At 37.1% G+C, this 12,823-nt stretch overlaps 1 protein-coding gene across 3 annotated transcripts; it reads left to right on the forward strand.

The window, feature by feature from the left end:
• Nucleotides 1-8: 8 nt before the first annotated feature.
• Fbxo5 (F-box protein 5) lies at nt 9-12,571 on the forward strand. 3 transcript variants are annotated; one of them, XM_021237920.2, is made up of 6 exons: nt 10-387; nt 1,527-1,694; nt 7,148-7,865; nt 9,332-9,422; nt 10,692-10,874; nt 11,686-12,515. In XM_021237920.2, the coding sequence occupies exons 2-6, from the start codon at nt 1,658-1,660 to the stop codon at nt 11,935-11,937; spliced, it is 1,281 nt and encodes a 426-aa protein (XP_021093579.2). In that variant the 5' UTR covers nt 10-387; nt 1,527-1,657; the 3' UTR covers nt 11,938-12,515. The 3 variants fall into 3 exon arrangements, with proteins under 3 accessions (XP_004856917.2, XP_021093579.2, XP_087049561.1); XM_004856860.3 differs by lacking the exon at nt 1,527-1,694 and having other exon boundaries at nt 9-387; nt 11,686-12,571; XM_087193435.1 differs by lacking the exons at nt 10-387; nt 1,527-1,694 and adding an exon at nt 1,735-3,946.
• Nucleotides 12,572-12,823: the final 252 nt, after the last annotated feature.

The following is a 12,823-nucleotide window of genomic DNA, read 5'->3' on the forward strand; positions in this document are numbered from 1 at the left end:
TGAGCATCTTTCCGGACGGACTAAGTAGTGAGATGGTAGGGGGTTGGGCTTTGCAGCTAAGGCCCCGCCTCGCTGCTTCCAATTGGTCATGGGTAAACGAGTCCCTGCCTATCGCTTTCTTATTGGCGCAAGCCTGCGAGGCACGCGTCTCATTGGGCCGTGCCGATTTGGGCACCAAATTCAAAGATTTAAAAGTACCAGCTGGCGCCTTTTAAGAGCTACAGCTCTGTGGAGCGGCTGGCCAGCTGTGATTTCGCACTACTCGTTTACCTGAGACGGGACGCATGTTCTCTGGCATGAGCCGGCGCCCTTGCAGCTGTATCGCACGGTCACCCTCCTGCAGCTTCAGCCCAGTGACAACCGCCGGGCGCCCTCGCCCCTCGGACGGTGAGTGAAGGGAGCGGGCGCGGGCGAGTGCGCGCTCCGGGAGGCTGCTCGGGAAGGGCGCGCCCTGGCCCCCGACCCAACAGCCCGGAGCTCGGGCGCCTAGCCGCGCGCTCAGCCTTCTCTGGAGGGTGGCGGCGGTGGTCCTGGCGTTCGGGGAGGGGCAGCCAGATGTGCCGGGATGAGATGGTGGGATGGCGGGCGGTGGGGTTCTGCCGGCCACGAGGAACCGGGCTGCGACCGTGGGGAGGTACGGGGCGCGGCAGGCTGGGCGCGCGTTTTCTGCCTGGGAAGATCTACCTGTCCCCACTCCGCTGAATGGGCGCCAAATCCCCCTCCCTTCCACCCGGGCCGCGAGCCTGCAGTCCCCGGGCTCCGACCAGGTGCCTCACACCCTTTTCCACATCTGTCAGGACCCTGGCTTCCAAGGTGGCTTTCTCCAGCCTTCCGCCTCCGGAGTCTTGGCGGGCGCGGGAGATCGAGGTTATCTCCCGCCTCTGCCTGTCCCGCGCCCTGCGGGGACGTCCCACCCCCACTGACCTCTCAGGATTTCAGGGTCTCGCTCCTTCCGACTCCCGCCAAATGGAGCGATCCCCTCCCCATCTCAGTTGGAACGGACCAACAAAAACGTCAATTTTCCCCTTTTTCCCCTTTGCTTAATAAACTATCTCTAAGCCTTGAAAGGGGGAGGTGTAGTTTTTTTAAAGCACTTTTTAATACAAAATTGCGAATCGTCTATAGTTTTTAGCCGATTTTTGTGAGAATTGAATTGGCTTTTACTTACCCTATATACTCCATTCCATAACTTGGGTTATTTCACAATTCAGACGCTTATTTTCATCTTTTTTGTTGCTATCTTTAAATAAAATCACAATGCACTCATTTTACCTCACATGACTAGAAATGAAAATAGCAATTCGATTTTGTATTGTAACAGTTTGATAATGCCTCTTTCATTAGAAAAGCAATCAAGTCTTGAAAGAAAGAACTACTTCATTTTAACAGGCTAAGTATATCTGTAGGTCCTCAATCATAAATCTCCCTTTGAAATTCTGAAGCTTGATTTTTATAAATTCCAGTTGTTTTTTACTACTTTTTCTCCTCAAAGTATTTGCTGCTTACAGCTTTTTTCCTAATTATAGATTAGAAGAAATGAAATTTAAAAATTACTACACCTACATATTTTTTTAAAGAAGGCTTTTCTAAAATTTTCATGAAGATTATGGCTGGTTTGTATGGGCATGAGCTTTGGACCTCTTAAATTCTTAAAGGAATGTCCATGCCTGACCTTGGGCACATGGTGGTTATCTGTAAGTATTGAACACTGGAATTTAATTATATAATTAACATACTGGACAAGCTATATAGATTTTTTACCACTGTAATCTTAATCATATTAATATGAAATGTCAGTTCTATACTGGAAAGTTAAATGGAATTCAGACTTAATAAAGTTTACTATTAAACTATTTTTTTATTGGCTGTGACTTGGTAGTGAGAGTTTTTTAAAATGCAATATTTGACTCTCAATAGTGTCTCCATTTTAGGGGAAACAGGGAATAATAGGACACATAACTGTTCCAAGTTACCAAAGCTACTCAAAAGGCTGAGCAGGGACTTTAATGTGGAACTTGGATCTGATTCCTAAATGCATGCTTTTGTGTACAATGGATTTTACTACTTTTATATGTTCAAGATTTTCATTGTAAGGAATATGAAAGAGTTTGACTTATTGTGAATAACGTGATAAAATAGATTCTGTTGATTAGATCTTTGTGATAAGGACTCTAAAAACTAACCATTCATTTATTTCCTTTATCTTTCCCGCATTTTATGGGTGGGGAACTGAGACTTTAAGAATTAATTGTGTCAGTTTTCCCAAATTCTGGAAATGATACTTTTTAGTGAAGATAATCAAGCAAGAAACCCCAGTATATTCTTTTACTCCACTTTCCTTAGTCATCATCCATCCACACCCAGTACATTAACAACTAATTTTTACTCTCCTAAATAATAGGACCAGCCCCAACCCCAGCCCTGTACTAGGGATCGAACCCTCTTTTATCTACCCATTTTATTTCCAGTGCAATTATCATCCTAACTCCTGGTCCCCACCTCTCTTGACTTCTGTGAAACACTTGCTTGCCTACTATTGTTACTTTCCGCAACTTGTTCTCCACAGCTGCCAATGATCTTTTCAAAATATAACCAATCTCTCTCCACTACTTAGAACAACGCAAAGGTCAAGATAGCTTACACTTACTGTAGACCACTCTTAACTCTCAAATTATTTTTGAATCATTCTCCTAACTCACTAAGTTGCAGCCCTACATGCCTTACTCCTTCAATATTTTATATTTCTTGCTCCTTGCTTCTTGCTTCCTGTGTTTCCCTTGAACACTTCCCGACAGATATCACAGAGCTTTCAGATCTCAGAATGTCTCTTTGTCTAAATCATCCTTAAAGCCAAGCTTGGTGGAGCACAACCTTAATTACAAGCACCTTGGGAGGCTGAGGCAGGAGTTCAGCCTGGCTAATTTAATGACTAGTGAGATCCTATTTCAGAATTTAAAAATACAAGAATGGCTGGAGATGTAGCACAGTGTGAAGGCCCTGGATTCAATCCCCAGTACTGCAAAAAAAGAAAAAAAAAGATAATTATCTTTCTCCCTCTTGCCCTGTCATTAAGCAGGTATTGAGTAAATGGAAATGGCAAAGTTCAACATGTTTGTTTGTGACAGGGTCTTGGTAGTTCAGGCTGGCCTTGAACTAGCAGCAATCCTCCTGTTTTAGACTTGGAGTGTTGGGAGTGGTGAAATTACAGGCATGCTCTACCACGCCCAGCTCAAGCAAAACTAGACTCTTTACCATCATTTGTTTAATTTATGTCATATTTTCTCCCTTTCAGGGTAATACCAGATCAATTACATGAACACATACATTTCTTAAATTTTTTAGGAACACAGGACTTCATCAGTGAGAAGTACTTGACTAGTTAGAGATGAAGAGTTAATTTACTTCAGCGTTCTTTCCTATAAATGGTAGTGTTTAATTCAGCTTATTTTATAATATTGTGATAAAACATTCACAGCAGTAATCTCAGATTTTAAAATTGAATCTACAACCAACATCCCGATTTTGGTTTCTATTAATTTTCTCCAATAAAAAGTGTTCCTTGTACAAGGAACACTCAACAAAACGATGCAGGTATCATTTGTAAGTATATTAAGTGGGTACCCAAGCCAACTGAAAGAGCTCACAACAGCGAAAACTGGAACACTTTTATCAACAACTTTATTATTGGATTATGACCTGAAATCCATGAGTCTGTACTGATATATATGATAAATAAATGGAATAGAACAGATAGCAAACACTTCCATGCAGAAAAATGATTTATATATTTACTCCCCTCAAAGAGGTGGAACAAAATTCATCACTCCCTTGAAATGTGAGCTATGTATAGAGACTTCCTTCAAGAGTATGGAAAGGGAAAGGAACACAAAGAAGTGACTTTACAGTGGGGAAACCTGACCAACACTTCCTCAGCCAGGCGATCAAGGTAAACACTGTAAAAGATAAGTTATAGTGATACTGTTTACCCTTATTAGGGTATGGTGACAATGGCACTTGAGCTCTGTTTTAAAAACACAACCTCAGACAAACCATGAGGAAAAATATGCAAATCCCAACCAAGGATCCTTCTGCAAGGGAAGTCAGGCCAGTTTTTTTCTTGTTGTTGTTTTTCTTTTGGTACTGGGAGGGATCAAGGATCAAACCGAGGGCCTCTCACATGCCAGGCAGGTGCCCTACCACTGAGCTGTGACCCCCCTCCCCAAGGAAAGTCAGAAGTTGACATAACCAAGAAGATCCTATGGAGACTTAAGTTATCTTAGTTGGGATCCTGGAGCAACGAAAAAGTAGAAACTAAGGAAAATAAGGATTTTAATAATAGATCAGTACTGGTTCACAGATTGTAACATGCACCATAGAAATCCAAGTGTTGAGTGCTGGGTATATAGCATCTGCTATTCATGTGAAACACAGAGGGTGGGATTATAAATCCCTGGATTCAGTTTCTAGTACCACAAAAGAAAAAGCAGAAAGATTTTGTTAAAGTTCCATAAGTGCTTATTTAATGAGTGAAAGTAAGAGATTTTAATGCTGGTATTAACTAAAATACTGGGAAACACTTTTGTGTAAGTCCTCATTGTGTCAGGCACTGTGCCATTAGCTTGAGATTCTGAAGTAAGAAATAGTAGTTATGTCTGAAAGATAAAAATGTTTTCTTTGTACCATAAAGAAAAATATTAAAAAACTCTTCCCTCATAAATTGTGGCTTTGTTTTTATTTGAGCAAATCTATTTCCAAAGCACCTCATTCCCAGGTGAGATAGTGGAAAGAGCACTGAATTTAGAGTCAAAAAGAACATTCCGGCTGTCTGGACTACTTATTAAATCTTGTGCAGGGTTCTCAGCTGAGCTTCCCTGACCTCCATTGTAAAGATAATAGAACTCCCCATTCTACCTCAGAGGCTGTGTGGGTCAAGTATTTAGAAATACTGGAAACTACAAACTATTCAACAAATAGAAGACATTTGAATCATTGTTAGCCCTATTTTAAAGGACTGTGTATTCAAAGAATGATACTGAATGGTTTTGTGGACAGTCTTCCAGAAATAGTTCTAAAGACAATGAGTATGCCTTTGAATAAAGAAATTCTGAAAGTAAGGTTTCACGTCCCTTTGCTTTGGACTACTAAATAAACTGAAAGGTATGTCTTTAAACGTGGCTTTTACTTTTTTATCCTGTCACATAAATGGAATTCCTATCTAAATAGAAATTGTGGTGATCCTCCTGTCTCAGCCTAAGTGCTAAGATTACGGGCATGGGTCACCATATCTGACTCGAACTTAATCCTTTACAGAAGTTGGAGAAAGAATAAAAAACAACCTCTTGGCATTTTTTTAAATTCTTCTGAATAAAAGGGAACTACTAAATGTGTTTTAAAATTATTTGGGAATTTAGAATTTGTATACTTTTTATTTATTCTCTGTGCCCTAAACTCTTAGTTTAAACCTAGATTTTAGGTTTAGTCTAAAGTTTAGTGTGATCCTGGAGCACATAACTGTCTTTCATAGTTAGAAAATAGAAGATGGTTTCCACTTACAAAGTTACTTGACGGATATCCTTTTGTATTTTGACTTGAAAACTTTTGCTCTAAAAGGAGTTAAATAACAGACAAATTAATGCCATTTAGTACATAATAACCTGGCACATCCATTTGCTTATAGGATAAGTTATTAACTTACCTGTAGTTGGCTTACAGGAGGAATGAGAAATAAGAATGTTTAAAAAGCATATGAAGTCCACATTTAACCTAGCAGTGAAGACCCTAAGGCTTTCTCTGTGTCCTGATTGTTTTCTTCCTATACTCTGCCTTTAGTAGTGGTGGATAGTTTCAGGAAAACCATCATACTGCTTCTTAGTATTGTACCTTTGCTCAAGTTGGCTTTCAGTGAATGATCTCCTCAGTCCCTACTGCCTGACAAAATCCCAAACCTTCAAAGCTCTGGTCCTCAACTGAGGCATGAGGGATGATATTTGGCCGTTACTACTTTTCTTCCCCAGTATATGGCAATGAATGGTAACTGGTGACATTTGGTCATTGTTGCATCTTGAGGAAAGGGGATGGTACTGTTATCTAATGGGTAAAGGCTGCTAAACATCCTACAATATGCAGTGTGACCCATAAGAAAAGAATTGGCCAGTCCAGAATGTCAATAGTACAGAGATTGAGACACTGTTTTAAAGTTACCTTGAAATGTTGTTTGTCGAATTATATCATAAATGATTTCTTAGGCCCTAAGGTTTAGGGTGGGAGTAACAAACCTGAACATATTTTTTTAATTTAAATTTGAATCTGTAGTGTATTCTAATGAATAATATTCAGAAGTAATTGCATGACTTGTCAATAGTATCATTTTTTTCCTTTTATGCTACTTATACTTTGTACTTTGACTGGAGTCATTTTAGAACAACTGAACAGTAACTCATACCTGTTGTCTTATTACCTTCAGCAATTAAATCTGGTTTTTATGATGGAATGTCATTCTAAGTCTTACTTTTGATTGTTAGCAGTATTTCTGACACTATTAGGCAAGATAAACCAAGGCATTGTACCTGTGCATGAGTTTACTATCCAATAGGATTCACAAAAACCTTAAAAATATCAGATGGTCACCCAGATCACTGACCAAAATAAAACTCAGAGATAAGAGCTTTGGGAGTTCAGTTAGATGTTAACTTACGGATGTTTAAATGTCATTTCAAGTCCAGGAATTCCAGAAGTATTTGTACTAGAAGTACTTTAAAAATACTTTTTACTTCAGACTCTATTCTTGATGTGTCATTTTTTCTCATTTGAGAAGTTCAGCTATTTATTTTGTAGTTCTTTTTCCCACGTTTTTACTTAACCAGATATAGATTCAAAGTAGCCAATGTTACAGTTATGCAGATTCAGAATCCATGTTTTCTGAAATACTGTTGGGGGAATAATTTAAATATCTATATGAATATATATGTTTATGGGTTTGAGTAGTATTTCCACATAGTATGGTCATATGAGTAAGCTTGCATAATGTCATAGCTTTATAGGCAATACATAGTGCTCAGAAAATGCAAAATAATTAAATATCATATCCCATCTTAAAGATACGTGGAAATTTTTCAGTTAAAAAGTAAATGTTGTCTTCTTTTTCTAGGTTATAAAGAAGAAAGTTCCACTCTTTATGTCAAAATGAAGTGTGACGTTAATTGTAACCATATTCATCCTGAAATTAACCTGGTAAAACCTGATGACAGTGGAAGACAAGATTTCTACAGTCCTGCTTATTTGGAAGGTTCTTGTAAAGACTGCGTTAGAGAATATGAAAGGTTATCATACCTTAGTTCACCAACTGTGAGCCCTCGGACTGTAGAATTTGAAACGAAAAGCAAGCCCTTGCATAACAAGGAAAATAGACATGTTGAACAAACACTTAATAGTTCAAATGAAATAGAAGAATTAGAGACCTATAGGCTTTATGAAGACAGTGGCTATTCCTCATTTACTCAACAAAGTGGCCTCAATGAACATGAAGAGGATAGCCTCACTCTGGAAGAAAATTTCAGAAGCAGACCACAGTCCTGCCTGCCACAGACACAAAGCCCAGACCAGTATCCCAACAAAAACTTAATGCCAGTTCTTCATTTTGAAAAAGTGGTTTGTTCAACATTAAAAAAGAATGCCAAGCGAAATCCTAAAATAGATCGAGAAATACTGAAAGAAATTATATCCAGTGGGAACTTTAGACTACAGAATATAATTGGCAGGAAAATGGGCCTAGAATTTGTAGATATTCTCAATGAACTCTTTCGAAGGGAACTCAAACATCTCTTAGCAAATATTTTGGCTCAGCTCAGTGATATGGACTTAATCAAGTAAGTATAGTATAATATAGTATGGATTTTTGATGGCTCAGTACTGCTGGTGGATGTAGCAGTATTACAGTGTTGTTTAATTAGTGTAATGGCTTTTGCTTGTTAGCTAGTATTTTACCACCTGTGTGACACTAAAATGAAAGAAAATTTTATGGAAGTATGCATTCGATTTGGACATTTTGAATTTCAAATTCATGATATTAACTTTGTTAGATTGGTGGCTTTTCATTTTAATTCTGAAATTTCTAAATTATATCTTTGGGGCTTAACTAAAGCAGCCTAGCCAAGCATGGTACGTACCTGTAATCCCAGCACTTTGGGAGGTTAAGGCAGGAGGAGGCCAAGTTTGAACCCAGAACGAACAACTTAGTGACTTGGGCTTTCTGTCAAAACAAAAAAGAGTAGGGGAGAGGGAAATATAGCTCCGTACCGAGACCTTGGGTTTAATCCCTAGCACCCCCCCACCCACACACACAAAGCAGGCCTAGTTCCATTCTGCAAGTATAATCATTGTTATGACTTTGTTACCCATGAAGTGTGAGATAATTTCTGTTCAGACACTATTGATGCTGGGCTCTCCTAGGTATGACAGTGATTAAAATGTGGAGACTCACAAATAGGGATCTAATTATGACCATTTATTTTAAAATCTTGGGCTGGACACAGTAGCGCACAACCCATAATCCCAGCACTTGGGAGGCTGAGGCAGGAGTATTGCCTGTCTCAAAAAACTAAAAAAAAAAATCTTAGTTACACCAAGTAAAATCCATTAGGATGGAGTAGCTTTGTTTTTTTGTTTTTAATAAATTTTACTTTATCCCACTCCCCCCTCCCCTTACTCCCCCACCAGGATGGGGTAGCTTTGAAAAATAAGAGGATTATACTCTACAGGCTATTGGATTAGGTTGGATTCAGCTCTCCACTGGGTTAATTTTGAGGCTTTTTGAAAAATTAGAATACTTGGCAAGTGTGCCTTTACTGTAGTCTTTATGGGTAAAGTTAAACACGTAAGTATTGATACTTCTTGTTGACTAGCTCTGTAAAAGGATAATAACTCACAGATTGTATTTTTTTCATGTTAATAACTTTTTAGAATTGATTTCTACTAGTAGCAATGTGTCCCACAGTACTTTGACATCTAACATGGTATCATATACAGAATGCTGGCTATTTGGTTTTCATAAATATTGCAAAAACAGACACAAAATAGTAGTTCTTAACCTGGAAATACTTGATGGAGAACTTTTCAAAACAGAATTCTTTGTTCCATTTAGGCAAGTTAAACCCAAAATGACTAGGCATGGGCATCCTTAAATCTTAAGTGTCCCAAGCAATTCTAATGTATAGTCAGATTTGAGAAGCACTGTTAATATATATTTCATTTTTGTGCGGTTAATATTTCTTTACTATATTCATCTTAGCATCTTTGTCATACTTTGTTTCTTTTATGATCATTTATTTTCCAGTGTGTCTAAAGTGAGCACTACTTGGAAGAAGATTCTAGAAGATGATAAAGGGGCATTCCAGTTGTACAAAAAAGCAATGCAAAGAATTACTGTAAGTCTTTGTGGGTGATGTTTTCTTTTCAAAATGCATTGCTGTTACTCTTTTACCTTTAGAAATAAGGAAGTAGCAGTTTGGTGTGGTGCTGCATACCTGTAATCCCAGCACTTGGGAGGCTGAGGCAGGAGGATCAGCAGGAGTTTGAGGCCTGCCTGGGGTACACAGTGAATTCATGACAAACCTGAACTATATAGCAAGACCTCATCTCAAAAAAAAAAAAAGAAGGAAGTAGAAAAGAAAGGCAATCTGGAAACCCTTCTTTAAATTCACAAAGCATTTTAGCCTTTCACTAGAATTCAATAAGAAACCCTTCAAAATTAAAGAGCAAGGCAGCCCACCTTGGTCGTTTATTTGTTGGATTCAAGTAGAATTTCCAAGGTAATAAGGTAGGAATTAGAAAGTCCAACTAGAAATAGAATGTCCAAAGTAATAAGAGGGGAATTGCTCAGTTCTCAGATAATGAGAGTTGACCATCTAGTGGATCTTAGTTGCTGTTTGTATATATGTTTTATAGACTTTGGCAATTAGTTTTATTTGTATTTCTTAGTGATTAAGAAATTGGGCTGTAAAAAAGATTTCTTTTTTTAATCGGTTACCAGTAAAACAGTAAATTATCAACATATTCTTACTGTGGAAGGGGGAAATACATTTACTTTTCTAAAATACTTGGTAACTGTAGAAGTTTTTGGAATCAAAATTATGCATGACTAAAAGATTGCTACTTAACCGGAAGTGTAACTTTAGATTAAATGTAAATTGATTAGTTTCCAAGTTTAGTTTGTTCACAGGTAAACCGATGATGGAAAATCTAATTAAATGGTTTCTAAATCTCATAGCATTTGAGATGACACTCAAATGTAGCTACTGCCATCTTCTGGTAATGGGTGGAATGACCACTTATTTTGTTGATTGTACTTTGACTTTGGTTACTGCCCAGTACTTGGGAAGCTAAGACAAGAGGATTGCTGCAAGTTAGAGGCCAGCCTGAACTACATAGTGAGACCCTGTCTCAAAAATAAATAGAATACAGACTATGTATTAAAGTGATTTATTTCTCAGTTTCTGGTTCCTACTTTCTGCCATGAATTAGACTTTCCATGTTTGAATAGTTATGTGTAGCTGTATTTAAGCATGTGCAGTTAAGTTAGATGTAGGAATATGTCCATTACGTGCTCATTTGACCTTATATATGTAGAAACTAAAGATGACTATTGAATTTATGTAAGAAAGTATCTTAATTCCTACTAAATGTTTTTTAATTAGGAAAAGAGCATTAAGTTTTCACCACACGCTACAACCAGAGAATATGTTATGATCAGAACCGCATTAGCGTCTGTTCAAAAATCAGCATCCCAGACTCTTCCCAGAAAAGATGCTCAAGTCAAGTTATCCAAGAAAGGTGATCAGAAAAGTTCCACTTACAGTCGACACAGTGAATTCTCTGAGGTAATTTTGTTTGTCAGTATATAAAAAACATTGGCATTTATTCTTAAAAAGGTTTAAAATGAGAAATAGGAAACTTTCAAGATAAAAATATAACTTGGCTCTAGATAATAACTTCCATTCCATCCCAAATTACAACACCTGATACAGGTATTCATTTAACTGTAATTATAGTATAATAAGAATTTACAGAATTATTAATCCCCTTCATTTTACTCTCAAAAATAATTAGAAAGTTTCTTAAATATCTCAGCACTACATTTTAGAATTGTATTTTGTAAGTGAGGAATGAGCTAAGCAGAAAATATCCAACTCCTAGTAGGCAAAGCTTCCTACAGTATCTTCAGATCATTCTCATCTCCACTAAAAGTTCTCCTCACATATGGATAAAGTTGTAAATTTTAGTTAGAAGACCATAATGTTATTGTAGAGCCCCTAGTTTGAAATTAAAGCCTGCCGCAGGAAAAAAAAAAAGTGCCTTATATTGTGGTAGATGGTTTATAAAAAGAAAAGTAATGGTGAAAGCAACCAATTCTTAAATGACAGACACCAGGAAGATGTTACAGAAAAAAGGTGGCATTAAAGTTAGGGATTGGATTTGTAAGTAGCATTCATGAGATGAAAGATGGCAAGTCTAAAAGTAACAGTGGCCGTTAGACCCCTTGACAAGTGATGCTATCTCTTGACCATTGAAAGGTAGGCTCCTAGGGGCAGGAACCATCTTATGGCACAGAGGTACCCATTTTGGTTTTACTAACTAAATTGCAGTACATCTAGTCCTTTCTAATATTTACTTAAATTTTTTGTTTTCTAGGTTGCCAAGACTTTGAAAAAGAATGAAAGTCTCAAAGCCTGCATTCGCTGTAAATCACCTGCAAAATTTGATTGCTATTTACACCGAGCAACATGTGAACGAGAAGGTTGTAGATTTGATTATTGTACAAAGTGTCTATGTGATTATCATAGCACTGAAGACTGCTCAAATGGCAAGCTCCTAAAGACTAGTTATAAAATGGGTCCTCTTCCTGGTACTAAAAAAAGCAAAGAGAGTCTACGAAGATTGTGACCTCTAAATGAATCAATTTAAATTATCATGAAGGTTAATTACAAAATGTTAGGTTTTTATTTTAAAAAGTAAAAATAATTGTTTTTAATGTTAATCACTGTGATATCTGGAATTTTGTTCCCCAAAAATAGAGGGCAGAGAGCCTCTTAAAATATTTTACAACTTGCTGTGAAAAAGCTTAAAATTCTCAATACAAATTAGAATTTTAAATATTTATACAAAAGGGGAAACAGTTACCAAAGATTTATGATTTAGAGGATAAATTAAAATTGGTTCAATTTCATGGTAAAAAAAAGTCCATGTAATTTTGTCTAGACAGTCTTAAATGTAAATCTGGTTTACCACCTGTTAACATTATATTTGTTTTACCAAATTAATACCAACTCAGCTGTCAGTGTCTGGAGTCTGTTAATTTAAATGTTTTGTCACTTGTTTTAAATGTTTTTTTTTTCCAATGTCTATTTTCAAAAAACATGTTCTTTGTAAAATATTGCTATCTTTATTTCTGAAGATAGTTTTAAAACAGTATTTTTTATGTGTAAATATTTCTGTATTTAATGTGCCAAAGTAAGAAAATAAATCTATATACATGTTAAAATAATTTTGCTTATTATTAATAAAATTGGTATAAGCTTAATAATGTATGCCTTGGATTTTTATAAATATCTTAATCCTAGAAATAGCTGAATTAGGAAGCTGTAAGCAATTGCACTTATGTGAAGGTATTGAGTGGATTCCTGTCTGTTTATGGAGAGCTTGCGAGATTCCCTAGCTCTACCTGGATCAAATTTTTCTTCTCCCAGTAACATAATTCAGTACTTGTATAATTGGGTCTTGAAATAAGCATCTTGAGAAGACTAAAACACTGAGAAATACTGATAAATGT

Source organism: Heterocephalus glaber, unplaced genomic scaffold (assembly GCF_053883595.1).
Source record: "Heterocephalus glaber isolate CG9 unplaced genomic scaffold, H.glaber_assembly_v1.0 deba00001593, whole genome shotgun sequence".
Lineage (NCBI taxonomy): Eukaryota > Metazoa > Chordata > Mammalia > Rodentia > Bathyergidae > Heterocephalus > Heterocephalus glaber.